This window comes from Fusarium verticillioides, chromosome 10 (assembly GCF_000149555.1).
Source record: "Fusarium verticillioides 7600 chromosome 10, whole genome shotgun sequence".
In the NCBI taxonomy this organism is placed as follows: Eukaryota; Fungi; Ascomycota; class Sordariomycetes; order Hypocreales; family Nectriaceae; genus Fusarium; species Fusarium verticillioides.
The window spans coordinates 1,131,009-1,157,073 of record NC_031684.1 but is presented as its reverse complement, the minus strand read 5'-3'; the positions used below and the strand labels follow the sequence as shown (position 1 = coordinate 1,157,073).

General features: G+C 49.2%; 12 protein-coding genes across 14 annotated transcripts; 6 read left to right on the top strand and 6 right to left on the bottom strand.

Moving 5' to 3' along the window:
* Positions 1-135: 135 nt before the first annotated feature.
* On the bottom strand, positions 136-1,854 carry FVEG_08703 (phenylacetate 2-hydroxylase; the record flags this gene model as incomplete). The annotated part of the gene is made up of 5 exons (XM_018897587.1): positions 136-510; positions 565-887; positions 935-1,187; positions 1,332-1,571; positions 1,636-1,854. The coding sequence occupies 5 exons, from the start codon at positions 1,852-1,854 to the stop codon at positions 136-138; spliced, it is 1,410 nt and encodes a 469-aa protein (XP_018755279.1).
* A 1,078-nt stretch (positions 1,855-2,932) lies between these two features.
* Positions 2,933-4,000, top strand: FVEG_08704 (hypothetical protein). Its single transcript, XM_018897588.1, has 3 exons — positions 2,933-3,154; positions 3,206-3,401; positions 3,452-4,000. Exons 1-3 carry the CDS (start codon positions 3,087-3,089, stop codon positions 3,887-3,889), a joined length of 702 nt encoding a protein of 233 aa, XP_018755280.1. The 5' UTR covers positions 2,933-3,086; the 3' UTR covers positions 3,890-4,000.
* Positions 4,001-4,729: 729 nt separating this feature from the next.
* Positions 4,730-5,671, top strand: FVEG_08705 (hypothetical protein). Its single transcript, XM_018897589.1, has 4 exons — positions 4,730-4,815; positions 4,868-4,940; positions 5,008-5,114; positions 5,177-5,671. Exons 1-4 carry the CDS (start codon positions 4,796-4,798, stop codon positions 5,319-5,321), a joined length of 345 nt encoding a protein of 114 aa, XP_018755281.1. The 5' UTR covers positions 4,730-4,795; the 3' UTR covers positions 5,322-5,671.
* FVEG_08706 (acetyltransferase) lies at positions 5,496-6,775 on the bottom strand. Its single transcript, XM_018897590.1, has 3 exons — positions 6,390-6,775; positions 5,940-6,336; positions 5,496-5,885 (listed from the first exon to the last, which is right to left on the bottom strand). Exons 1-3 carry the CDS (start codon positions 6,563-6,565, stop codon positions 5,796-5,798), a joined length of 663 nt encoding a protein of 220 aa, XP_018755282.1. The 5' UTR covers positions 6,566-6,775; the 3' UTR covers positions 5,496-5,795.
* Positions 6,776-7,245: 470 nt separating this feature from the next.
* On the bottom strand, positions 7,246-8,631 carry FVEG_16404 (hypothetical protein; the record flags this gene model as incomplete). The annotated part of the gene is made up of 1 exon (XM_018905641.1): positions 7,246-8,631. One exon carries the CDS (start codon positions 8,629-8,631, stop codon positions 7,246-7,248), a length of 1,386 nt encoding a protein of 461 aa, XP_018755283.1.
* A 642-nt stretch (positions 8,632-9,273) lies between these two features.
* Positions 9,274-11,463, bottom strand: FVEG_08707 (hypothetical protein; the record flags this gene model as incomplete). Its single annotated transcript, XM_018897591.1, has 8 exons — positions 9,274-9,300; positions 9,348-10,099; positions 10,151-10,364; positions 10,417-10,661; positions 10,720-10,846; positions 10,898-11,159; positions 11,211-11,244; positions 11,295-11,463. The coding sequence occupies 8 exons, from the start codon at positions 11,461-11,463 to the stop codon at positions 9,274-9,276; spliced, it is 1,830 nt and encodes a 609-aa protein (XP_018755284.1).
* A 999-nt stretch (positions 11,464-12,462) lies between these two features.
* On the bottom strand, positions 12,463-13,943 carry FVEG_08708 (hypothetical protein; the record flags this gene model as incomplete). Its single annotated transcript, XM_018897592.1, has 2 exons — positions 12,463-13,838; positions 13,889-13,943. The coding sequence occupies 2 exons, from the start codon at positions 13,941-13,943 to the stop codon at positions 12,463-12,465; spliced, it is 1,431 nt and encodes a 476-aa protein (XP_018755285.1).
* A 592-nt stretch (positions 13,944-14,535) lies between these two features.
* On the top strand, positions 14,536-15,585 carry FVEG_08709 (hypothetical protein; the record flags this gene model as incomplete). Its single annotated transcript, XM_018897593.1, has 1 exon — positions 14,536-15,585. One exon carries the CDS (start codon positions 14,536-14,538, stop codon positions 15,583-15,585), a length of 1,050 nt encoding a protein of 349 aa, XP_018755286.1.
* Positions 15,586-15,750: 165 nt separating this feature from the next.
* On the bottom strand, positions 15,751-22,372 carry FVEG_08710 (hypothetical protein). Of its 3 annotated transcripts, none has more exons than XM_018897596.1 (3): positions 20,580-22,372; positions 16,544-20,491; positions 15,751-16,494 (listed from the first exon to the last, which is right to left on the bottom strand). In XM_018897596.1, the coding sequence occupies exons 2-3, from the start codon at positions 17,420-17,422 to the stop codon at positions 15,862-15,864; spliced, it is 1,512 nt and encodes a 503-aa protein (XP_018755289.1). In that variant the 5' UTR covers positions 17,423-20,491; positions 20,580-22,372; the 3' UTR covers positions 15,751-15,861. The 3 variants fall into 3 exon arrangements, with proteins under 3 accessions (XP_018755289.1, XP_018755288.1, XP_018755287.1); XM_018897595.1 differs by having other exon boundaries at positions 16,544-20,713; positions 20,773-22,372; XM_018897594.1 differs by having other exon boundaries at positions 16,544-22,372.
* FVEG_08711 (hypothetical protein) lies at positions 18,335-22,186 on the top strand (the record flags this gene model as incomplete). The annotated part of the gene is made up of 5 exons (XM_018897597.1): positions 18,335-18,626; positions 18,682-18,734; positions 18,790-19,212; positions 19,264-19,480; positions 19,542-22,186. 5 exons carry the CDS (start codon positions 18,335-18,337, stop codon positions 22,184-22,186), a joined length of 3,630 nt encoding a protein of 1,209 aa, XP_018755290.1.
* Positions 22,373-23,085: 713 nt separating the features above from the next.
* Positions 23,086-24,813, top strand: FVEG_08712 (hypothetical protein; the record flags this gene model as incomplete). Its single annotated transcript, XM_018897598.1, has 1 exon — positions 23,086-24,813. The coding sequence occupies one exon, from the start codon at positions 23,086-23,088 to the stop codon at positions 24,811-24,813; it is 1,728 nt and encodes a 575-aa protein (XP_018755291.1).
* A 238-nt stretch (positions 24,814-25,051) lies between these two features.
* On the top strand, positions 25,052-25,730 carry FVEG_08713 (hypothetical protein; the record flags this gene model as incomplete). The annotated part of the gene is made up of 2 exons (XM_018897599.1): positions 25,052-25,471; positions 25,518-25,730. 2 exons carry the CDS (start codon positions 25,052-25,054, stop codon positions 25,728-25,730), a joined length of 633 nt encoding a protein of 210 aa, XP_018755292.1.
* Between the last annotated feature and the right edge of the window lie 335 nt (positions 25,731-26,065).

Here is a 26,065-nt window from a genome sequence, read left to right as displayed (position 1 = left end):
GCGAAACGACTCTGCCTCATTTAGACAACAACAGATAACACTATGCAAGGGTTTAAATCTCCACCTGTCAAACCTTACAATTCTTCCACTGCCCACTTCCCGTTCTCTTAAACTCTTATCCAGACCATTCATTCACTACCTTATGTCCTGAGTTCGCTCTTCGCCAGCAGCAATCCATTCCCTAGCCTTGGCCTCATCTCGCGGCTTGAAACCGACCTTGAAAGGCTTGGGGTCCGTCGTCAGCGAAGTAGGGTTGGCGTTGCACTCGATGCAATCCATGACGGGAAAGTCCTTCTTGTCCTTGGGAGGAAGAATCTCGAAAGCAGTGATGAGGCGGATGAAAGCTGTGTAAAGCTCGCGGTTTGCAAGGTGAGAGCCCGCGCACATTCGTGATCCAGCACCATAGGCGTAGTGAGGCGTGCCAACCTCCTTGTCGTCGATGTATCGCTCAGGGTTAAACTCGTAAGGATTCGCGAATCGTGATTCATCATAGTCTGCGGCGTAGGCGTTCTAAATCTCCGATCAGCTGCATGTTCCGTCACCCTATGCACAGGGCTGTCTCACCATGAAAAACTTGGTTCCTGCAGGGATCACGGTACCCTGGTAAGGGATATCCTTGATGCTTTCCCGAGGCAGGCAGATAGGAATAACGGTCCAGAATCGGAGAATCTCCTTGACGAGGGCGGTGACGTAGGGAACCTTCTCTTCAACGAGGCATCGCTCCCAGGCTTCACCGTTGGGGTAGACTTTGTAGATCTCCTTGAGGGCCTTGGCTTGAATTTTCTGGCCGTGCTCGGTTGCGAGGTATGCGATGCCCATGATGACGTTACCTGGAACTGTGTCCAGACCAGCAGAAACCATAGTGAGGCAGATAGACTTGATCTCGGCTGTCGGTTCGTTAGCGAAATTGCTTTGCAAGGCGTGTCTTACTCACCGTCGTTCAGCTTGGCGGTAGGGTCCTTCAGAATGTTTCCAGTGATGCAAGGCTTGTCTGTTCCGTTGTCGATTCTGCTCTTGAGGTTGGCCAGAAGGTCAGACAGATACTTGTCACGTCGGACTCTGAATTCCTCAGCTGATGAGTTTTGCGCTCCCCAAAGTCGAAGTAGTGGAACATAGTCCTGCCAGTTGTTGCTAGTTGATCTGAAGTTTGAAATCTCGCGCTCAACGTAGGTGATTTCGTGAAGAAGCTCAGAGTTGACGTCACCGTCAATGCGGAAGCCGTAGTTTCAAAGTCAGAGAGGTGTTGAGCGCAATTCGGACAAAGTAGGGCGGATGAGTCAAGGTCCTTGGCTTCCATCTTTGCAATCGTTGAGAAGTTCCTCGATGCTGACGAGAGATTCGAGGTCGAGAATCGGCATGTAAGATTGAACGGCAGGGCGGTTGAGGGCAGTGGCGGCGGCCTTGCGGCGGTTCTTGCAGGATTCATCCAATGGCGAAGTGCCAATGGTGAAGACCTGGGATGAAGAAACAACTGATTGGAACGTGTGAAATGTGGAGCGGGAGATTCGTGCCGACTGGTGAGTGATCCAGAAATGCTTTACGGCCTCATAAGAGTTGACATAGATGACTCGCTGCGATGGTCAGAACTGAATATTCAAGATATCTGAAAATGCGAGTAGCGGCATGAATTCTCACCTTGGTTCCCAGGCGTGTCTGAAAGACAGGACCGTACTTCTTGGCCCATTTCTGCGCAACTCTGGCATGGTCCGTCCCCAACTGAATCAAGTTTCCAAAAAGTGGTACACCAGGAATCTCGGGGATACCCTTGATCTTTGGTTGGTCCGTCGAATTGGCCAACTTGTACAGCATGTACAGGCCGATGATAATAGCGAGGTAGATAACTTGATCAGACATGGTTGCTCGTGAGGATCAAGTCCAAGCGGGGGAAAGATGACTGTCTGTGCTGTAATGACATGGTAACGTGCAGTCCCCTCTGTAGGCTTTTTATACGCAAGATGAGCAACGTGACATGTTTCCCCTCAGCAGCACTGCTCGGGATCTGCAAAGAAACCCCAAGCCTTGATAACCGAGCAAGCGGGGAAGCCGTGTGCCGAATCCCATCATGGCCTTTGTTAAGCAGGCCTCAATTGGGCTGTCTCGAGTCGCACGCGGGAAGTTTGGGTATGGCTTGATACTTATTGTCGGCTATTCACTCAACGGGCCAAACCTGAAGAAGGAATTAGAGGAGAAAAGAGCACGATTCTTCGGAAATACTGCTAAAAATGCTTGATATAACTCGGAAATATTTCCGACTCCTAGAGAGGATCTCGCAAGATCCACTAGCGCCCTCGAGATGCGTCATGATCTGACTGATTCCAAGAGGAGATGCTGAAATCGGGGTCCACATTTTCATTGTCGGAAAATCTTCCGAGATGATAAGAGGTCTTGCCACCTATTGTCGTTAGAGAGTTCTCCTTGACGGCTGAACAACTCTTTTGACGAATCAAGACTCATGGAGTTGCCATTGAATTGACTTTGGCAACGTGCTATCAGCCTATCAATTGCCCGACACAGCGTTGCAACCAAGTTAAGAAATTCACAACCTTGTCTTGAATGCTGCAGGGGTTTAACGGTTACAAAATGAAACACTATTTTCTAGCAAATAAGAAATTATAGAAATAATTATGTGAACTCTCCCCATGTACAACTTGAGGCCTTTTTTCTCTCTGGTTGCCTAACTGCGATGTTGGCTGACTTGTGTGAAGGTAGTAACCGCGTGGCGGATTATAAGAGCCGAACGCACTCGGAGGTTAGGATATATCAACTGGCTAGACCCATTTTATCAAAACAACAACGGTGTTCTTGACCAATGGCGAGGCGAAAGAGGGAAGAGTGAAACGGCCTCTTCGCGAGAACACACAATGTTCGTATCATGTATCTCGGATGTCAGTCGAGGAGCTCTTCACTTCACTGATTTGCGGCGGGCTTCGATCCATGCTCCGGGTCATGAATCTCAACAACACCGACGTAGATCGGGAAGTGAACTGAGAAAGTGTCTATAAAAGCGAGCTCGCTATGGATCATGATGAGTTACAACAACAATCACTCCTCCATTCATCACCACTTCCATCTCGAAAACAATCAATATGTCCGTCCCCTTCGACCTCGCAAAGCCAAACAGGACTATTCACATCGGTGTCATTCTGATGAACAGGTGAGTGAGCAGAATCAAATCCCTCGGCGAACTCGGCTCACACATTTCCAGCGAGACCGAGATTCTCGACGTCGCTCCCATTGATTTCTTGTACGGGCTCTCCAAGAAAGCATGGAAGAGCAGCTTCGAAGGCATTGCGCCTGCAAAGCTCGAGTCGGAGACAATTGATATGGAATTTCATTGGGTTCATGAGAATGGGACTGATTCTCCCTGTATCTTGACAAGCGGTATCAAGCTTGTGGCTACGGTATGTTCACTTAACAACTGAACCTCATGTCCTTGTGCTGATACAGAAAGGACTCTTTTGATACTTGCCCTCCGCTGGATATCGTTCTCATGGGCGCAAACTCTGCTCGCTATACCCCCAATGAAGCTGAGCTTGCCTTTGTTCGCAAAGCCTACGACGAATGTTCCGCTTTCCTCAGCATCTGCGGCGGCGTCCTCATTCCTCTGCAGGCCGGTATTTTGAACGGCAAAACGGCCACGGGCCCGATTGTTGTTCTCGAGACTGTCCGAACGCAAGCCCCAGAGGTCAACTGGGTCACTAAGCGCTGGGTCAGAGATGGAAAACTGTGGACAAGCGGTGCGCTCCTCAATGGTACGGATATGATGACCAATTTCATGAAGCATTACTGGAGCGGTGAAGGTGGTTTTGTCGACTTTTTGAGCAAGCTTGGTGCCTGGCCTGATCGCGATGTTGATTATAAGGATGCTGATTTCAGTGGGCTTTTGTGATATGCGCATTTGTCCATGTTTGGCGACTGTGATGAAAGATGAAAGTCAATCAAGCTGTTGTATATTTTTAAGTTGGAATAGTTCTTAAATACAGTCCCTACGGCATTGCTGGAATTAAATTAGTGTTTCAAACGGCTAAAGAATATACAGTCGCAGACTCAAATATTGCGCAGTCTTCGGGCCAATTCTCACATCATCAGGCGCTGCGCCAGTTCTGTTGAATATCACGGTCTAGGGTATCGAGTGCGTATCGCGAGTACACGCCCACTAGCCCAGGTCAGGGTGTTTTTTGCACCCTGATAGTTAGTGGCGAAGTGTTTGCAGATTAGCGCTGGACCCTTTTTGCCCCTCCAAGCCCCTCCATCACTAGCCACATCGGTGAGGGCTCCAGGACCCCTTTTCCCAGTGGCATATTCTGATTGGCTGTTAGCTGCACAGCTCCGTCGATCTTGGGTAGCTCAAGGGAGAGAGGTCCCCACTGCAATCTCTGTTGCTTCGATCCGAGAGTTAAGATCTGTTAGCATTCTAACAGTAGAGCCAAAAGCTTCGCGGTTTGATCAGGCTACAGACCATTTGAGCAAGACGCAAAGATGCACTTCTACGTAGCAGAAATTAAATAATCCCGATGCTCAAAGAAAACAATTAATCAAGGAAGCTAGATAATAAGCTAAGCCTGATCGATGATAGGGAGGCTGAGACACTACGTCATGATAATAGGCAACTGTTGTTGGAGTGCGAGCTCCAGCGGCGCCTGCTGCATTAGTCTACCCCAGTCACGTGGGCGGCTGGAAAAGAAAGAGGGGAAAACCTGTGGCTTGAGGGCTATATAACGCACGGTGCCGTCTGACAATTGCATATTCCTTCAAATCGTCACTATTTTCGCGTCGAAATCACTAGTCCCTCACCATGTCCAAACTCTTTGTCGGGTAAGTCGCGAATATTTGTTACAATGGATTCCAGCTAATTTGACGTCTCCAGCGGCCTCGCCTGGGCCACAACCAGCGACACTCTCCGCGCCAAGTTCAGCGAATTTGGTGAGGTCACTGACGCTGTAAGCACTCCTCCGCTCCCCGCGCGCACGCCCCTCGAACTTCTCGATGCTGATACGATATTCTTAGATTGTCATGACCGACCGTGAGACTGGCCGATCAAGGGGCTTCGGATTCGTCACCTTCAGCAACCAGGACGACGCTAGCGCTGCCATCAACGCTCTGAATGAGCAGGAGTGAGTTCACACGCAGCAACACCGCATAAAGCACGCAAGTGACTCTAACGCAACGATTCCAGATTCGAGGGTCGCCAGATCCGCGTCAGCGAGGCCAACCAGGGTGGTGGTCGCGGTGGTGGCCGTGGAGGCTACGGCGGCGGCGGCGGCTACGGTGGTGGTGGTGGCTACGGCCGTGGCAGCGGCGGTGGTGGATGGAGAGACTAAGTCACGGTATTTTCTTGATTTAGGACGGCTGAGTTTTATGATTCCCTCTCGGTTGGCACGATGGACACGGGAGAACGCACAAGTCTGACGACTGCTACAAAGCACTGCAGCGGATATGGGTTTCGCGAGGAAAACAATTCATAGCAATACACTCGGATCACACCATTAAATAATCTCCCATCTTTGCTTGCATATCTGTAGTCTTTGGCTTTGACGTAGTGGCGAATCGCGCTGCGTGGTTCGCGTCGGAGCCGCAGAGGTGAGTTGCGTTGCTGGGTCCATAAGGGACATAGTGCCAGAGCTACAGGATACTATAATGCATATAGACTTCAAACTTTACTTAAACCGCACTTAAGCTTGAATGCTATCGCCGTCTGAGTGAAAACTCAATGCTCTGTTGATCCTGGAGAATTCTAGGACTTGGAGAGAACAGTTACATTGATAATCATACTCCAGGCCACCCAAGACCTCGATCTACACCTCTTGCTTTCCGTTGGGGTTCCTTTCAAGCTTACGAATGATTTTGGCAGGGTTTCCAGCAACCACATGGTAAGGCGGCACGTCCTGGGGAAATGTCAGATACCGTAACACAAGGAACGAGGTGCAAGTGCAACAAACCTTTGTGACAACACTTCCCGCACCAACTGTGGAACCAGCACCGATTGTGATACCCGGAAGAATGGTCGCGTTGCCCGCAATCCAGCAATCTTCACCTACAGTGATTGTACCGCCCAGTTCTGGACCATCTGTGCCATTACGCAGGTCAGGATCCAAAGGATGCGTACCGGAGAAGAATGAAACATTTGGCCCGATCAACGTCCTTGAACCGATGGTTACTTGGCATGTGTCAAGTATTGTGCAGTTGAAGTTGATAAAAACATTGCTTCCTACTTTGATATTCGTGCCGTAATCGATCCTGATGGGGGCTTCAATCCAGGGATACTCGTGCAGCACGTTGTCGTCCTCATCTTCTGTGGCTGCAGGCGGAGGTAAAGGGCGGTCGTCGTTTGTGATCCTAAACTGATATGAGTAAAGACGAGTGAGTCCTTTGGTGAGAATTGGACTCACTGTCTCCAGAATTCAGCCATCTCGCGGCGTGTTGGGTCCTCGGCTGCGTTGAGTCGAGTAACGGCTTGCCTGCATCGCCTCCGGGCTGCTACCAAATCGGGTGTAAAGGCGTAGTACAGATCGCCGCGGCGCATGCGGTTGAGGTTGTCCTCCTCGTCGATGTTAAAGACGGTCATTGCAGGACGGAGTGTTTTCCAAGATTCAAGATTATCTCGTGACAAGAGGGTGATGTAGATGTAGCGAATGGGATACAGGAATAATAGGTCGATAGTCTCTGTTTCTATATATGTTGTTCTTAGGGTGGCGGTTGTACAAGCTTTGGACCTACTCTCGATTGAAGGTTGACGAGAGTTAGTTGGTGATAAGAGTGCCGTCGGAATTTCAATGATCCATGCCTAAAATAACCCAGGTAGGTCGTTGTGCCTTTTGACCCTCTTCTTTCTGGACGGGACACGCTAAGACATTGTCGTGATAGTGGGGTGGCTTTTTTGGCACAAACTCAAAATACAATGACGTTTTTGCCAAACATTCAAACATCACCTGGTACCTACGATGTAAATCTTGACAGATATCCTGCTTCGTTGGCTTTGCATTGCTTCGAATGGGCTTGGATACCTTGGCTTCCGTTCGCATTTCTCATGTCCAAGAAACAACTGAACTTCCTCGCCTGAGAGAGCTTAGGGCTCGATTCCCTGTGACAGACTTTCGTCTTGTTGCATGTTAAAAAGCCGTTTCATAAACAAAAAGAGACATCTGCAATTTCATTAATGTAATCATACAATAACAAATGCCAAACACGCTCAAGTAACGCGCCACGGGCTGGTTCCGATAGTCCTGCCCAAAGAGAAATATCATCTTAGTTCGCACCAACAATCAACTCACCGAATTCCTGTTCCTCCCTCAATTGCAAAGCCTCTTGGTACAACCTCAATTCCTCTTTCTCCTCGCTACTCAACAGGCTTGTCCAAGTAAAAACTTGGTCCTGGCACCAGACATGAAATCTCCTCGGCCTCTTGTTCTGGGGGTCATCAAGCATTTCCATCGTCACTAACCGTTCATCGTCCCAGATGCCAAAGCCCAAGCTCCTGAATGGCCGAAATAGCAAGCCTTCACTCAACCTGGGGGTACCTCTGGGGCATAACAGTGGCCCAGCCCATCTCAGTCCCTTACATCCGACTAGAACTTTGTGGCAGTGATAAGTAAAAGCATCATTTGGGTCAACGCAAGGAAACGGGGGTGGCTTCAGGATAACCGTGGGCCATGCGAAGCTTGCAATATTCTTCTTTGGATTGGGGAGTTGCAGATGGCTTCCCTCCACTGGTTTGAAGCCCGTGTTGAAGAAAACACTCAGACCCTTATTCACAACATCAGTATCACCAACACAAGAATTTTCATCTGAGCAACCTTCCAAATGTCGGACGTAGAGCAAAGCAGCCCATAATGGCTCTCGGGCGATCCATAGACTTGATTTCCGAAGTCCCGACAGGCACGTCTCGCCGGATCCCATGTCACGGATGGCCTCGATATCAGAGGCTGACCAGTTCAGTCGCTTTTCAGAAGCAGCATTGCTGAGTTCGTAGCACATCTGGAGACACCAAAAGCCAAGGGTGATTCTCTGCATTTCATACCAGGACGCCTCACCACCCGTGTCGAGCTTGTATGGCTGTCCCCATAGTTGGCCATCAGGTCGTCGATTCCAGGGAAGCGTGCCAAGATGGTAGCATTTGTCAGTCAGATGCTGCGGCTTGGTCGCTTTAATTCTTTCATGAAAGAAGTCAAAGGCCTCTCCTGCAAGCAACCTGATCTTCCGGAAGAGGAACAGCATTTCTCTCGGCGTAATGAAACTGTCGCCTCGCATCACATGGGCAAGACGAATGCGTGGGATGCAAGATGGCGGACTCGATTGAATATCCGGAACACGGTCTCCTTGGGCATTCTGAAACGAGGTCGGCATGATGAACTTTGTGATGAAAGTGGTGAGGTTCCTTGCTGGTGGGTTTGTCGCGGGAGAATGCCTGATGAGGGCCACGAGGCGCAGTACGTGCGGGATCCATGGTGTTGTCGCAAGATTGTGAGCTGATGCGTCGAGAACGTGATCAAGAACTTCGGCTCCCAACGTCCCGTTGAGGAAGTGAAAGATATGCGGCGATGCCTTGGCGACGCTGTATAAGCTTCTGACGTCGGGTAAATTGCTGAGTATCGGCGCGATAAGCTCAGGCGGCAGAGTCGCAAAGACGTCCATGTTGACTGGCTGCTGATAGAATGGAGGCTTGAACGGAATTGAGGTCACGATGTTTGTTTCATGAAACTACCCCTCAGATAAATATTGTCAGCATCATCGAGCTTCTCACGTGGCTGGCTGAATTGACTTAAAAGAGCTTATCCGTTGATGCCGGTGTTGACGTGGCTAACCGTGGTCACACGCTAAGACCCCAAATTGAGCAGACGATATCAGGAGCGAATAAGACAGCATCGCCATTGAGGGGTCGTATTGATATGACGTTTTGTAGAAACACCGCCTCTTGCAATATGCTGTGAAGCTTGTTTACCATCAAAATTTGCAACTGACTACGCGTCGCCAAAGTCCTATAAGCAAGATTTAAAGCGAGGACGTGCCTTTATAGGCGCCAAGTGGACATTTGATCTGCATAGTGCATCTGTGTAAAGTCGGCACGCTGATGCTCTAGCGAATAGAAGGGGAGCGAAGCGAATACAAGCAGGAGGGCAGTGTTTAATTTCAGTCACACTTGCAATCTTTCGAGCAGAAGCTTCTCTATGACATTGCTGAACCTTCTATGCACTGAGTGGTGAATCAATATCTACAAGGTAAAAAAACACGCGTCTCATTTCCTGGCCAACCAGGCTTTCTAAATACCAACATCCCTTAACCACGCTTGATCAAGTCGGCAGCCTATTTACGTTAGAGATATGCTGGGAACAACTTGATGGTCAACTTACCTTCTCAGCGACAGCATAAACAGTCGTCATTGTATGCGTGGCGGGAAGCAAAGGAATGACACTGGCATCGACGATGCGAAGGCCCTTGATGCCGTAGACTCTGAGCTTCTCATCAACTACACCACCGTCACTGCGGCTACCAAGCTTGCAAGAGCCCGCGGGATGGAAAAGAGTTGATGCGCTGTTGCGGATGAACTGTTCAATGTCACTGTCACTTGTGACGTTGGCTCCTGGCACAATCTCGAAGGGGTTCATGGACTTGATTGAGGGCGCGCCAGACAGCTTTCGAGCAAACTTGACACCTTCGGTGAGAATGGCGATATCGAGAGGGTTCTTGAGGAACTCTGGGTTGGCATCGGGAGAATCGAAGATGCAAGAAGACTTGGCCTTGACGGAGCCTCGAGAGTAGGGGTGCTGAAGACCAAGGACTGAGGTTCCGTCGGCCCAGATGACCTCTAGGATGGCGGACTTGGCATCGAGAAGCTTGTCGTTGAGAACTTTTTGCTGCTTCTTGTAGCCCTTGACGACCTCGGCGGGTGTACCTGAAGGGAGGAACTTGGAGCCGTCCTGGCTAGCGGCCTGCCTGTGAATATCCGAAGCGGAGCTTGTGGCGTTGGAGAGAGGGAGGAAGAGAAGGAAGTCACCAGTGGGTGAAGAATAAGGTCCCTTCTTTTGCTGATCGTATTCAGCGCGCGCCTCAGCAGCGAAAGTGGCGTTGCCAGTAAGGTTGCCGGTTTGGATAGGAGCATTGACTAAACAAACACAATGAGTTTAAGACGTGTTAGCAACAGCGCGTGACTTACCTGTGCCCACAACAGCGAGGAAAACGTGATCGTGGAAGTTCTGGCCAACAGCGGGGAGATCAACAACGACAGGGACGTCGATGCTGGAGAGAAGAGCCGAGTCACCAATACCAGAGACCTGGAGGATCTGAGGAGTGTGAATGGCTCCAGCCGCAAGGATGACTTCCTTCTTCGCCTTGACGGTATTCTTGGCGCTGCCCTTGTTCTTCGCAAACTGCAGGAAACTGGTTAGTCATGAACACTACTCTCGAAGGGCAACAGCTTACCTCGACACCGGTAGTCTTCACGGAACTTCCGTCTTTGCTAGTAAGAATGCGAGTAACTTGGTTGCCGGGAAGAAGCTGGAGGTTCTTGCGCTGAGAGACAGCGCTGTAGTAGTCCTGTGCAGAGGAGCGAACAACGGTCTTTGGGTTGAGGTTGTGAGGGCAGAAGTATCCTCCAATCGCGCCGCCATTGGCTTGGTCGAAGGCAACGCTGATGCCGAGCTCCCCAGTGGCCTTGACAAGGTTCTCTGGAGTTTGTCAGTATTGGCGCGCTTGAAGAGTCGTACGCGGGCAAGATGCACTTACTCGTCGTGGGCCAGAAGAAAGGCGAGTAGCTGGTGTGAATGAAGCCCGAAGAGCCATGCGCAGAAGGGTCCGTGGTGATGCCATACTCCTTCTTGATATCGGCATTTGGTCCAGAGAACTTCTCGTTCTGTAATTGAAGTTAGTCTCCATAGCATGATCTTGAAAGCAAGCTGCCAACCTTCTTGAAATAAGGCAGCAGTGTATCCCACTGCCAATCACTGTTACCCAACTCAGCCCAGCGATCGTAGTCTGCCTTTGAACCGCGGTCATAGACCATGCGATTAAGTTTGGTCGAGCCTCCAACAACTTTGCCCAAGGGAATCGAGACGTTGCGCCCATTGAGAGAAGTGGTGGAGGGATAAGTAAGATTCCAGTCGTACTTTGTGCCAACAGCACCACCAGCAAGGCCCGGGATTGTCACGATGTCTTCGTTCTTATCGCTGCATAGCTGTCAGTATCTTATGCCTGCTCAAAGACTTCAAGTCTCTCACAAATCACCAGCTTCAATCACTAGGACAGTCACAGCTGTTGGGGCGTCAGCAAGCATGGACGGCCGATGCAACGGCAGAACGCACCAGGATCCTCCGAAAGGCGGTTGGCTACAGTGAGGCCTGAAGCACCTGCACCAACAATGATATAATCGTATTCTGTGCGCAAACTCCCATCTTGACGTGGGTAGGCTGATGCAGTTGCCGCATGCAGACAGCTGAGAGCCGCTAAGGTGAGCGCCTGAAATTTAGGCATGATCAAAATGAGTGAAAATGAATGAATGCTTGTATTTCTAAGGAGGCAACTTGGCTGATCAAACTGTACCTGTAAGAGAATCGATGGGACGAAGACGATCTTATACCCTTCGACTTTCAGCAACTACCTGATCAGGACTGATACAGAAGGTGTCATTACAATCTATCCCAGAACAGAACGTGCCACTAATGATTCCAAGCATTGGCAGTGGAAAACCTACTTATTTGTGCATCCGAATCCCGCGCTCAATTACCGAAATCGAAGGTTTTGTTTCATCCCTTGAATGGCCGTTTCAGGCACGCATTCAAACGGACGCTCAAGAGGGAATCATGTCCGCAAACCTTATTTCGGAGCCCCGAATAGCGTATGATTCCCATTGGACACGGGCCAGGATCTCAGCGAGCATTGCCTTAAAGACCCTGGCTTAGCATGGCCTGATAAGGTTTGCATGGCCGATTCAGACATAGGCGGTACGCGCACACTGATATTGTAAGCAATTGTAATGTTATTATGCCATGGCCGGTGGGATAAAAAGAATGACGAGGTGCTGTACTGAAGCCGAGACTACCGAGGTGAGTGAGATTGGATCTATAGAAGAGTCAATAAGGACCAGGCTATCAAGACAACAGATCAATCTCTCTGCATATCACCGAGCTTGCTATTTACATACGAGGGTAAGGAATAGACACAGTTCAGAATTGTGATAATTGGCGACAGCCTTGAATGTAATGGTACGAGTAAGTAAGGTTGGATAGTAGAAAGGCCAGTGTCATAGCTCGCCTGCGTCGGTGCATCAAGAACGCATGTTACAGTGGGATGTCCCTCTGAGGGGTTAGCGCCATGGCCGCTAAATCTCATTCGCTTTTGACGCCTGACACCAAAGCCACGATTTAACGTCAATTGACCACGCACAAGCATTATGCCTAAAAATGACGTTAACACGCACTTGAGATCGTCGCCGGTACCTTTATTTCCTTTCGGTCACTGTTGGATGCCTAACTATGTCCTAGTGCTGAAGTATGTTTTGATGCCATCAATCACAGCCTGGACAATGGTCTCATCAATCGAACCATCCTGCCATGTGAAGCCAAACCCAACATACTCCTCATTGTTCAGTACGCAAACCACCAACGGAGCTCCTCCAGCATATGCGCATCGGCTCAATAATACCTTTCCTCGGTGCCATAGTGATTTGGAACCTTCCTTGGTGTTCTTGGCCTCTGAAAAGGTCCCTAGGTTTGAGACCTCAAAAGATTCTCCGCGAGGATGGCCGATTGATCCGGACAAGGCTGCGCCGATATCCGGGATAAGTTTGAGCGCAGCGACATTTGCGTATGGCTCTCCGGAAGGCGAGGCATTCGCGAAATACTTTCTAGTAGCTTGTTGGATCTTCTTGGCGTGATTCCAGATCCCGAAAGCGCCGGTACTTGAGTCATCTTTAGCCTGGTCCAAATCGGAGCGAACGAGCTGGACTTTGAAGGCATCGATGAAGTTACCCATGATTCCCTCGACCAGCTTTGGGGGTAGATCCGACCGTAAGCTCACTGGGAGGTTGCATGTAAGAGCCTCTGCTGTCGATGGGAGATTGTCGTACAGCAACCTTGCGACAAGAGATGGAAGAGCCGCTGTTGGTGCCACCCTGTGCTTCTTGCAGTCTTGCACAAAGCGCTCCATGACATCTGATGGAAGCGACAGTGATTTGTAACGTGTATGGCACGGCAATTCAATGGGGGCGCCTCTCCATTCATTCAGCTGCGCAGCATTAGATGCTGGTGTGCTTGTTGGGATCGGTAGAGGATGAAGCTCCTCGAGTGATGGAGCAATCGGCCCATTATTTGAGAATACAACCAGATTGGCTGTTTGTTTTGCGGCTCTGGACGCAATGTCACAGATAGCTTTCTGGAACGAATCATGGAAAATCTGAAGGCCAGTTCCATCAGTCATCGAATGGTGGGCAATGAATGAGGCCGTGAATCCTTTGCTCATATCATGATCTCTGAGTATTATCAGTCTCCAGACAGGTAAAGTGCCGTATCCAGTCTTGAAGTTTGTGTTGTGTTGGCGCTCAAGCAGTGAATCGAGCTCGTTATCTATTTGATCTCCGGCCAAACATGGCTGACTTCGGTCGACAAAAGACACAACTTTCTCGAGATCTATTGAGGTCAGTCGTCCCCAATACGGTCCCTCTTTCTCAGATATCACAGGGATCGCGAACAGAATCGGGTGTTGGGTGAGGACTTCGGATAAGGCACCGTAGACGGCCTCTTTCAGATCGAGACCAGGCAAGGTTTGGGTTGGTGCGTAGTGTGCAGAAAGACCAGTATTTGTAAAGAAGTCTATATGATGGGCGACTGCCGAGAGTTGTTCGAGTTTGCCTACGCTCTTCGTCAGTAACCTGTGGATGAAGGTAGGAGAAAATGTCTACCAAGCAGGCGTATATTCTTCAATTGCCGTTCCGTCATGGTGGAGGATGTTTGCATTTGTCATCAGCGGAATGATGACTACGGCCGCAGCACAGCAGCTTGAAAAGCGGCGAGAATTACATGATGTAACAATTAAATCCCTTACTCTTAGGTCATGCAATCTGGTGGCGTCGAAACATCTGAACTCCAGCTCGTTTGCTGCGAGCATATGAGCAAGAAAGATATGAGAAGAGGATCGTATACCCTGTATTGAGTAAGTTATTTATTTATGCGCGCAAAGCATCTAGAACGACCCTTCAAGCCTCTTTCAAGGGTCCATGACTTGGCGGGACAGATAATGTGCTCTTGCCTTATCGAAGATAGCTTCATGCACAGGGCGAAATCGACTCAAATCTTCTCATTGAGGGCTAGTATCCACCCAAAATTTGAATTGAAATGAGGGACAACCATTGCTCTGGAATGGCGACCTCCGGATCATGAGGGCTTGAGAACGAGAACAAAGCGGGCATATACGTACCTCTTTCTGCACGCATGTTTTGACACCCTGTCAGCTCCGTTCAGCAGATAGCTCATCTTAAGGTGCCGGAAACTTGGCTGGCAAGAACTGAAAACTGTCAACTCCTACGAATATCTATCGTTTCTCATCAGCATGACATACCCTTTCCCATATTCACAAGCTGCAAAGCTTGACTCGCGGATCAAGATACCTCGCCCAGCTTACGACCCTGATCTGGCACCACTGTTGGACTCTGCCTCATTTCCCGAAGAGTTTGACCTAAACTTGATGCGCAGAGTCGCGAGTGGTGAACAAGAATGCTCCCATGGCGCATTCATCTTTAATGCGGAGACTGTCCTCAGAGACAATCCGCACTTGAGTCATACAGAGTACTCAATTCCTGGACCTGATAACAATATTATCATCTTGTCAGTGTTCGCACCCAAAGAGCAACCAAAGGCGCCATGGCCAGTCTTGTATCACATTCACGGTGGGGGGATGGTCAGTGGTGACAGATTCACTGCCGTCACGTCTGTGATTGATACCTTGAAAGGGATCGATTGCGTTGTTGTCTCCGTGGAACACCGTCTTGCTCCCGAGACACGGGCGCCTGGCCCAGCTGAAGACTGCTATGCAGGGCTTGTCTGGGTCTCCGAGAATGCGTCGGATCTTGGAATTGATCCCGCTGCCATTGTCGTGTTTGGAGTGTCCGGAGGAGGCGCCCTTGCAGCCGCTACCTGCCTTATGGCTCGTGATAGGAAGTGCCCACCTGTTCCTATTAAAGCTCAAATGCTCTACTCGCCTCTCTTGGATGACCGATGCGAGAGCCTGGCTGATCGGCAGTTCGAGTACGGTAACCCTGCCAGTACAGCATGGCTTCGTGCCATTTGGGACCTTATCCTGGGTGATTCGCGAGGATCAGAGCATGTTACACCCTATCAAGCGCCTGCAAGAGAGACTGATCTTTCGAATTTACCACCTGCATATATCGATGCTGGAGAATGCGAAGTCTTCCGCGATGTCGCCGTTGCTTATGCTACCAAGATGTGGCGAGGCGGATCAACATGCGAGCTTCACATCTGGCCTGGGGCCTGGCATGGATTCGATATGATGGATGATCCCAACATGCCACTTACTCATATGGCTAATATGGCGAAAGCCAACTGGCTTCAGAGAGTCTTGAGAAGCGTTAAAGATGAGTAGAGCAGCTACATAAAACAATGGAAGTAACCAGTAAGGATGATTTTCGGGTACACATGAATAATTATTGGGTGACAAGAAAACTAAGAAGTCAACAATTCACCGTGCAGCAGATATAAAAGAGACTTCTTCTAAAGCAAGTCTCTGGGGAATTGAATCTTCACTTTAAACCGGCAATAACGAGGAAAGTCTTTCTATTACTACTTATACGCTCTAATCTTGTATCTCAATTCACTCTCATACCTGAAGAAATCAGGCCAAGCTGTGACCTGAATGGCTTTAGGCATTTGAAAGCTGGCGTACACCGTTCACTGGTATGCTTTGATAAGTTACACCATCGACCTTTTCGTTATCTCCTCCAGTGCCTCTATCCATAACATTTATTAGTTCTTTGAGCCACGCCACTGTCCTGAGCTCGTTTGCGTTGCAGTCTAGAGCCTTGTCCACATCTGAGCGGTCTGACTTCATGTGGTCGTCGGTACGCTTGAAGCTGGCTGATATCACGAGTTCTGCAAGCTCAGCCAGTCTTTCTCTGTCTGCTTCTGTCAGAGGCGAGGAGACTGGTCTTTGAAGCTCAGTAAGCGATGAAGTGCTCTGACTATCACTGCTGTTCGCCTCTCTACTCTCTGACTCAGCCTTTTGATAGGGTTCATTACTTCCAACAATCTCTTGGAAGTAGCTAGGTCGACCATTCTCGTGGATAATCTCCATACTTGGGTCTTTCAAGTACTCTCCCTTTGGAGCACTGGTCCATTCTCCGGTTGCTGTCAGGGCAACACAGCAGTGCCAAGGGGTAGTAAAGCCCGTCTTGGTGTTGAGTAAGGCCATAGATATCTTGTATTCACCAGTGGATTGATGAATAGACAGTCGCAGGTGGTTAGGGAAGCCGTGCTTGACAGCAGCAGCGAACGCCTATTGCATGGTTAGAACTGGTGGGAGAGACGCATTCCATGCCATTTACATAACCTCGAATCAACATTTGCTTCGCAAGATACCTAACATCTCTTCGATATGCATTTGCTGTTCGTCCATTGCCGACGGGAAAGATATGCTTTAGGTCAGATTCAAGGAATCGACGATAGCCAAGGTAAGTCATCTTGGTATCTGGGTCTTTCTCAATTTCTTCGTCGATATCGATATCGTCTTTTCCGAAACGGTTGAGAAGGGCTCGTCGGAAATTGGTCGCGTTAGCGACATAAGCAATCTCATGCAGCTCAGCTGGAAGGGGGATGTCGACCAAGTCTCGGATCCTAGAAAAGGATATGTACTGAAAGCCTTTGTCAGAGGCCAATTGTCGAAGTGCCTGCCCGTAGGCCCAGGTGTCGCGATCGGAGATACTCAATAGGTCGTTGTAGACAACGCCATCTGAGATGATAGTGCATTGAGCGCCAGGCTGATATATCTCGCCAATGCGGATGCACATGGTATTAAGCCGATCCAAGGCAATCTCTTCCGCTTTGTCGGGCAGTATGCCAAACACTTTGTAAGCTTTGTTTGCTGATTTGAAAGGAAATGCTGGTAGGCACATCTCAACTCTTGTACTCATAGCCACGAATTTGCTCACCACGGACAGAAACTTGGGCCTACCAGCCTCAAGCCTTTCTTTGCTGTCGCTGAATTTGTTCAGGGCATATTCGAAGATGATGTCCAAGATCTTGGAGGAAACTGCGTGCACAGACGGATCTGCATCCTGCTGCTCTGCGATAGGTCTCACCGTCGAGACCGCTCCAGATTTGGTAATGCTATGCTGTTCCTGGACGGAAGCATCCGAGACATATTTGGAAGTGACAGTCATGCCGTGTTGGTTCGCGAGGGCAGGATACGACGGTATGATCTGCATGGAGATGGGGTATGTCTTGAGACTAAGATGCGTTGAGGTAGCACGGCATCCGTGTTGGCTTTCAACTTTCAAGATGAAACACTTTTCGTTGATATGTTGGGTTTGCGGTGGAAATATGCAAAGCGGTCAAAGTTTGAACCCGACTACAAGTTTCCATGGATATTAAATATGAAGCTAAACATGTGCAGGGTCAAGTCTGGGCGTCAGAAGAAAGTCTTGATGACCAATTCCGCCAGAGGATTCGGCCGATCTGACGATATTCGGGCGTCGGCGTATGCACTGTAGTGACAAGCTGCAGGAACCTCAACTGAGCTGAGTATGTGTGAGACGATGAGAAGGAACTCGTATAGCATGCAGTGGCATCAACGCGGCTGTGAGAAACTGCGCACAAGGTACCCACTTGAGGCTGATTATATGCTCACGATCCAGGGTGATCAAGAGTGGACAGGGGGACTGAGCAAGTTACATGCATCAAGACACTAAACAATGTGCTCAAACGTCGTCTCGTCAATTGTGGCTAACCTTACACAGGCATGTCATGCGAGCTTCTGGTTAGTGGCGTTAATGAGAAAAAATAAAAAAAGTTTCTCATGAGCGAGAATGAGTTTGTTTCTTGTACCGTGTTTGATTGGATGGGACTCAAACTCTCCGACACCTATACCAAAAAGAATTCCAAGATAATGCGGATCCTTAGGGTGGAAAAAATAAAATGCCAAAGCTTAGAACTTGTTATGATAAGCTCATCTAAAGCAGCTCTAATCTTTCTGTCGTCTAGGATCGTGGTCTCACATTTTGTTACCTGCCACTTCGCTAACCCACCACCGCCTGGGATAAAGTTGGCACTGTTGAACTTGCTGTAAGGCCTCTTTGTATAATTCACCAACCTTAAGGGGCCCTCATTTCTTGCCCAAAATGGTTGACACTGATTCCTCCTATGGGAGGAGACTTATTCCCCAGATCCTTGATCGCCTGGCGAAGGCGGATCCAGAACGCATCGTCTACTCCATTGCCAGCTTTTCAGATGGTGTCCCAGCATTCAAGGATATTACCGCACGAGATTTTGCACGGGCCGTTGACAAAACAGCATGGTGGCTCTATAAACATCTCAATGAAATGAATGCAGCCCCCAACGGCGATCCAGCACAGGAGCATGCTGTAACACAAAAGCCGCCGAAGATCCAATCTTTGGGTTACATTGGACCTCGTAAGTACACACTCAACTTTTATGGATCATATATGTAGATCTCACACACATTTAGATGACATTCGGCATGTGCTGTTGACCTATGGTGCTGTCAAGGCTGGCTGTGCTGTAAGTTGTCCCAGAGCCCGTCATTGGACAAACGATGCTAAATGAATCCAAACAGGCCCTCTTTCTTTCGCCAAAGAACAACATCACCGGTGCGTTAGCTGTTCTCAATGCTTCAGATTGCAATATTTGGGTGAAGCCCCGAGAGCAAGCAATGCTCCCCCTAGTGGAAGGGATTTTGCAGGAGAAGTACCTGAGAGTTCTCGATCTCCCGAGTGTAGATGAGCTTCTGGACTCCGAGTCAACAGAGTCATTCGTGTTTGATAAGGCCTTCGAGAGTGTCATCAACGAGCCATTTTGCATATTGCACACTTCGGGAACTACTGGCGTACCAAAGCCAATTCTGTGGACGCACGGTTTGATCGGTACCATGGATGCCGTTAGACTGCTGCCTCCAATCGAAGGTGATGGTGGGCTGGCTCCTTGGACGGACAATTGGAATGAAGGTGATCGGATCTACTCCTCCTTTCCTATGAGCCATGTAAGTGCACCTGCATATGATGCAATCTGCGCCAGCTAACGTCCTTGATAGGGTGCCGGTGTAATCATGGATATACTTATGCCTTCTTTGTTCAATCTTCATTGTATCCTTGGGCCTTCGGGTGTCTTGCCCAATCTAGGACTGATTGAGTCACTCACTGGTCATGTCGACATATGGAGTATGGTACCTTCACTTGTGGACGAGCTAGGCGAGAACTCAGAAGTTTTGGCCAAGTTCAAATCTTCCAAGTTCATTTGCGCCTCTGGTGGTGAGTAGATTTAACCCATCTTGAAAGGCAATGGGCGTGAATCACTGACATTCATCTTCAGGTCCCGTCAGCCCCGCCATTGTTTCCAAGGTCAATGAAGTAGTCAGGGTACTCAACCTCACAGGCACAACGGAAGGTCTCTTTATCGGCAATCTTTGGGTTCCGAGAGAAGACTGGCATTGGTTTGCTTTTCATCCCTACTCAGGATTTGAGTTCAAAGAGGTGCAGCCTGGTGTATACGAACACTGGGTACACCGTAATGAGCACTGGGCTCTATTCCAGGGGATATTCTATACCTTCCCTGACCAGGGCTCAGTCAATCTCAAGGATCTGTACATCAGACACCCGACGAATCCAAATCTCTGGGCCTTCAGTGGTAGAAGTGATGATGTCGTTGTACTCTCCAATGGGTACAAGATCTCTCCCTTGGACACAGAGGCTTTGGTAACGACGCATCCTGCAGTCGAAGGCTGCCTTATGATTGGCACTGGGAAACCTCAAGCAGGTCTTCTGATTGAGCTCAAAGACCACTCCGAGAAGAACAACGAGCTGTTCGATAGCATCTGGGCGATCGTTGAGAGGGCAAATAACTCTACTTTCCAGAAGACTCGACTGCAAAGAGAGTATATAGCCTTCTCCGAGGTAGACAGGCCCTTTATACGAACAGACAAACAGACCATCAAACGCCGCGCCACTCTAGATCTTTATGCAGACTTTATCGAGCGCTTCTACATCTCCCGAGATGAGGAAGCTGAGGATGAAGATTTTGATGCATTCTCGATCGACACTACATCGATTGACACCGTGAGAGAATCGGTCTCTCATGTTATACGGTCCGTTTTGCCAGAGGTTGAGGACTTCCCGACCGACGAGGACGTCTTTGACCTCGGCTTAGATTCTCTTCTCATTTTTCGGGTCATCAGAATCATCCGCGCCGTTACAGGGCTGGAGGAAAGGCTGGCTCCCCGCCATTTGTATGCCCATCCAACGATAGGCGAGTTTTCTGTCCAGCTTCTCAAGATATTAGAAGAAGAAAAGGCCAGGAAAACTGCGATGAGCTCATTGAATGACGCAGAGACAAGCACAACGGCAGACACACCATGTTCAAGCATCGAATGTGATGAGATGAAGAAGATTGTAGGTGATCGCAAGCGACGTCTGGGATCCAAGATGAACCCATTTGATGCTGTCAATCCCAATCACTACATGGGTCTCAACTTCTACTTCGCTCTTCTGCCAGGCGTCAGCTTCGAAGAAGCCTTTGCCAAGTTACAGGCTGGACTTGTTCGTGCCTTTGAGATCATTCCCGAGCTTGACGGCAGAATGATGCTGGCCTCGGAGCACGAGTTTGGATATAAGAAAGGCGAGTATCGCATTACAATACCTCCTCACCCGTTGCCAGCCTCCTCCAAGCCGAGGCAGTTGGTCTACAAAGACCTTTCTCGGGCCCTTCCGTCGTTTGGGAAGATGCGTCAAGCGGGCTTCTCGCCATCTTTGTTCAGCGATGACCTTGTACTAGATTGTCCACCTTTCCCTCGGATGCCAGCAGATATACTTGTCGCACAGGCCAATTTCGTTGAAGGTGGGTGCATTTTGGCCACCAACTTCATTCACACCTGTCTAGATGCTGTTGGCGTCATGGTGGCAATTAGAGTATGGGCCGAGTGCTGTCGGTATCTTGACGGCGATGAGACGGCAACGTGTGACTGGTTCGATCCCGAAAGCTTCAATCATGATCTTCCTGAGATTATTTGGGAGCAAGAAGGATATGCAAAGCCGGTTCATGAGGTTGATCCTGGCACGTGGGGGTTTCTTCCTTTCACGCCCGAGATTGGCGTCGACCTGCGCAATGGGACAGCCTCTCACAACGAGATCATGGCTGCCAAAAAGCCTCGTACTACGCAGAATACTCTCCCTCCCGCCCCTATGTTCCCAGGAAGCCCAGTATGGCCCGCTGCTCCGAGCGAGCGATCACTCAGCACTACAGTCTTCCTTCTTTCCGGGGAGAGCATCCATAAACTCAAACAAGAAGCCCTGACAGATCCTGGAACCAAGGGTGTCTCTACATCAGTGATTGACATCGTGCAAGCCTTTTTCTGGCGTGCGTCAATCAGGTCTAGATATAGAGTGGCCAAGGAGATCAGGAACCAGGTGTTTCAGCCTGATGAGCTGTCAATTCTCGAAATGCCAATTGATGGCCGGCCTTACTTTTCGTCACTGTTGCCGTCGTCCTACATGGGCAGTTTGCTTATTATGAACCGCCCAGTCATGTCCATCGAAACTCTCTGCTCTCCCGAAACAAACATCTCACAGATTGCGCGCGTGATTCGAGAGGCAGCCGCACGAATCACGCCATCACTCGTCCATGACACATTTACTCTACTGCGTTCCATGACAGACTATAGTAAGCCAGCAACAGCAAACATGGGTCTCGAACACATGAACGCCATGATATCCAACATGATGCTGTTTCAGACAAGCGACATCTCGTTTGGTGACTCATTCTTTGAGGGGGGAAGCCCGGAAACAATGCGGCCACAGATTGAACGTGGTCATAGACGATTTCGTTTCTTGGTCATCTCTCCCATGAGAAAGGATGGTGGCGTGGAGCTCGTTCTCGGAACCTTGCCGGAGGAATTAAACATGTTCATGAGTGATGAGGAGTTCACTAAGTATGCAGTCTTGTTGGATCATAATCGAGCTTGAGCTCTTGGCTGGGCTTCTTCGGTTAAACGGAGTAATCTGTATGTATGGATAGAGATTTGTAATTGAGAGATAAGATTTGCCTTACATATCTTGCAATCAACCTCGAACCTGAGCAGTGAGTTAGCTTCTATCATCGCTTAGAAGCTGAAAATGCTTGGACAAGTTTAGGATGATTTATGATAAGCTTAGGCAGCTCTTTTCACTAAACTTAGGTAGGCATTCTCTACACAATCACTACTGAAAGCCCTCCAGCTACGAATTCCAAGAGCTTGAGACAAGGGTCGTGCAGCCCTGTCAGGGAGCTCAAATTAGCTCTGCGTCAATACAGGGGGCTCTCAAGAGAGCGCCACCAACAACTTGCTCATACCCGAGCAGATCCAAGCGCTAGTCCTGCACGTGCAGTCTCCATTCTATTGCATGCCACCATAATCTAGACACTCAGCTTTCAAGGTTTGGCGATACGATATCATGAAGCTACAAGGGTCGTGTGGATACGTTAGCAGGTGGCTGGAACGAAATTGTCGCTGTGTTGGTGATTTGAGTGAATTTGAGCTAAATCTTGATTGGTGGGCATCAGCATGATGTTGATACCAGCAACTCAGCACCCGCGGCAGGGACATTTTTGTCAATCGAATCTCTTGAGACAGGGCAATGATGAGAAGGTATTTTCTTTCCCTTCGCTTCTTCTGTGGTCCCTCTGTCGCGGTAACGATACCATCGGTCCTTTAAATGCGAAGTCGCAGTTGACACCTCCTACCTCCGACCCTTTCCCTCCATAACGACTGGCTCTCTCCTCTCAGTCATCCCCTAGACCTTCCTAGCTTTTCTTTGTTCAATCTCAATCTCTATAGCTATCTTCAAGTAGCCTTGGCGCAGCTGGCGACTGTCATTCTCCCATCATGTCCTCCACGGTCGACTCTGACACGAAAGTGCTGCACCAAGTCCACGACAATCCCCACGATGGCCCTGAAAGAGACACAGAAAGTCCCGTCAACGACGCGGTAGACATCAACTTTCAACATGGCGTACAAAATATCGAGGCCGTTACCCTCTCGTGGTCCAAAACCGCGCTGAAGGTCGCTTTCGTCCTCATCTGGCTCGTCTACTTCGTCCAGGGTCTTGTCTCGGGTATCAGCAGCGCATTGATTCCATATGTTACATCCGCCTTTGCAATGCACTCTCTCACGCCGACTACCAGCGTCATGAGCTCTGTCATTGGAGGTGTCACCAATCTGAGCATCGCAAAGACTCTCGATATCTTCGGCCGGCCTCAGGGCTTCTTGTTCTGCGCTACCCTTGCAACCCTTGGGCTTATCATGTCGGCCGCCTGCAATAATGTCGAAGCTTATGCTGCATCTCAAGTTTTTTACACTGTCGGCATCAATGGAGTTGGCTACAGCCTTAGCGTCTTTATCGCCGATACTACCTCTCTTCGGCATCGAGGTCTGATCCAGTCTCTTTGCGGTTCTCCCAGCATCATTACAGCATGGCTGGGAGGTCCAATCTCTACAGCATTCTTGAACGGTGCTGGTTGGAGATGGGCTTTCGGCATGGAGAGTATTCTTGTTCCAGGTGTTACCATTCCCTTGTTCGGCCTTTTCATGCATCATTATTTGAGAGCAAAGAAGCAAGGCATCATTCCCAAGCGAGAGTCTCGGGGTTTCTCTTACTACATTCGCGAGTTTGACGTTGTTGGCCTTCTCAGTCTTTCTGCTGGTGTCGCCCTTTTCCTCCTACCATTCAATCTCTACGCCTTGCAAGCTAAAGGATTTGGCTCAACCATGATCATATGCTTCTTTGTGTTCGGTATTCTCCTTCTTATCTTCTTTGGCATCTGGGAAAGGTTCTTCGCCAAAGTTTCCTTTATCCCTTGGAGATTTCTTCAGGATCGAACAGTTGCTGGTGCATGTCTCCTTTCATTCACTCTCTTCTTCAGTTACATGTGTTGGGGCATGTACTTCAGCTCCATCCTTCAGGTTGTCAACAACCTCAGCGTCACACATGCTAGCTATGTTGTATCAACATACACCGTCGGCGGCTTCATTTTTGCCATCTTTGTCGGCATGGTCATGTCTTATACTGGGAACTATAAAGCTGTCACACTCTACGTGGCCCTTCCCCTATCCATCCTCGGATCTGGTCTTATGATCTATTTCCGCCATCCTGATCAGAGCATTGGCTATATCGCCATGTCTCAAATATTTATCGCCTTTGGAAGCGGCGCTATTATGATTACTGCCGAGATCGCCATTCTTGCCGCTGTCCAAGAGCAGCAGTATTTTGCCGTGGCTATCGCCCTGGTATCTATGTGTGCCAGCATTGGACAGGCGGTTGGGTTGACTGTGTCATCTGCTATCTGGCAAGATATTCTGCCCAAAAAGCTTGCAGAGTATCTCCCCGAGGAGGATCTTCCTAATCTGCCTATGATTGCGATGGACCTTGTAACCCAACTATCATACCCCGTTGGATCGCCGACTCGGCTGGCGATTCAGCACGCCTATGGCGATGCACACAAATACTTGTTCATTGCTGGCACTGCCGTTTGGGCTCTTGGCATTTTTGGAGTTGTCATGTGGAAGAACATCAACATCATCAACATTAAGCAGACCAAGGGTCGGGTCGTTTAAGGCTGTATTCGTGGTAGAAGTTGCACCAAGTGCAGCCTGTTTCAGTAGCAATCAATCTAGTATATACATCATTCTGGCAATGCAGTCAGATCCTAGCCTGACATCGGACTTTGGTTGACTCATTCTCGATGCTGACAAATCGCTCACCATGAGTTGCTTACCCCTCACTGCCGCCTTCATTCCGGCCCTTACAATAAGCAGACTGCCCTTTGGTCGCAATGTCAATTAATTCTGAACTATGTCTCCCCCTACCAAGTATGCTGTTGCTTTGTTTCCTGGATTTCAAGCCCTGGATGTGTTTGGGCCTTTGGACGTCCTAAACTTCACGTCCAAGCGGCAACCTCTCGAACTCTCACTCCTACATACGGATCTCAGTCCTGTTTCTACGCTCGAAGATGACTCTCCAGGCCGTATCGGACAAAGTGTTGTCCCAACTCATACTTATGACAATGCACCGAGAGATATTGAAGTCCTGCTCGTACCTGGCGGGAGAGGTTCGAGGAACCCAGAAAACGTAAAAAGAGTCCGGGAATTTGTCAAGGAGAGGTACCCGAAACTCAAGTTTCTTCTGACGGTCTGCACTGGTAGTGCCATCGTAGCCCAGTCGGGCCTACTTGATGGAAAGGAAGCAACTTCGAATAAGAGATCCTTTGACTGGGTATGTTGTACCGATGTCGAAATGTTTTGTCACTAACCATTGGCAGGTTGAGACACAAGGGCCTAATGTCAAGTGGGTGCGGAAGGCAAGATGGGTCGTCGATGGCAATATTTGGACGTCATCTGGTATCTCAGCTGGTATTGACATGATATATGCTTTCATTGCAGAGCAGTATGGACAAGAAATCGCAGATGACACTGCAGACGGCTCTGAGTATGTCCGCAACACCGACCCCAAATCAGACCCATTTGCCGTCTAGCGACGCCTCGCTCCTCGAATTAGATAGTAAGGCTCTCTTGATGGTCCCTGTATTAGGTCGTTATCTCAGAAGTCAAAATCATAGAAGGTTTATCTGCCTCCGTGGCGCCATTGCGGCCTTGACCAAGCAGTACTGGCCGTATTAATGAGATAACGGCCTACTGTAGAAGCCTCGCTGTCGAAGTCTTTAGAGTAAAGCTGGAAGCTCGATGGCCTTGTACAAGGTGACGGCAAGGGAAAACAAAAAGCCTATTAGATAGTTGTTTCCCTGATCACAATCCAGATTATATCGGACAAATTCCTGGCTCTTTTCACTAACTTTATGCAACCCAAAAT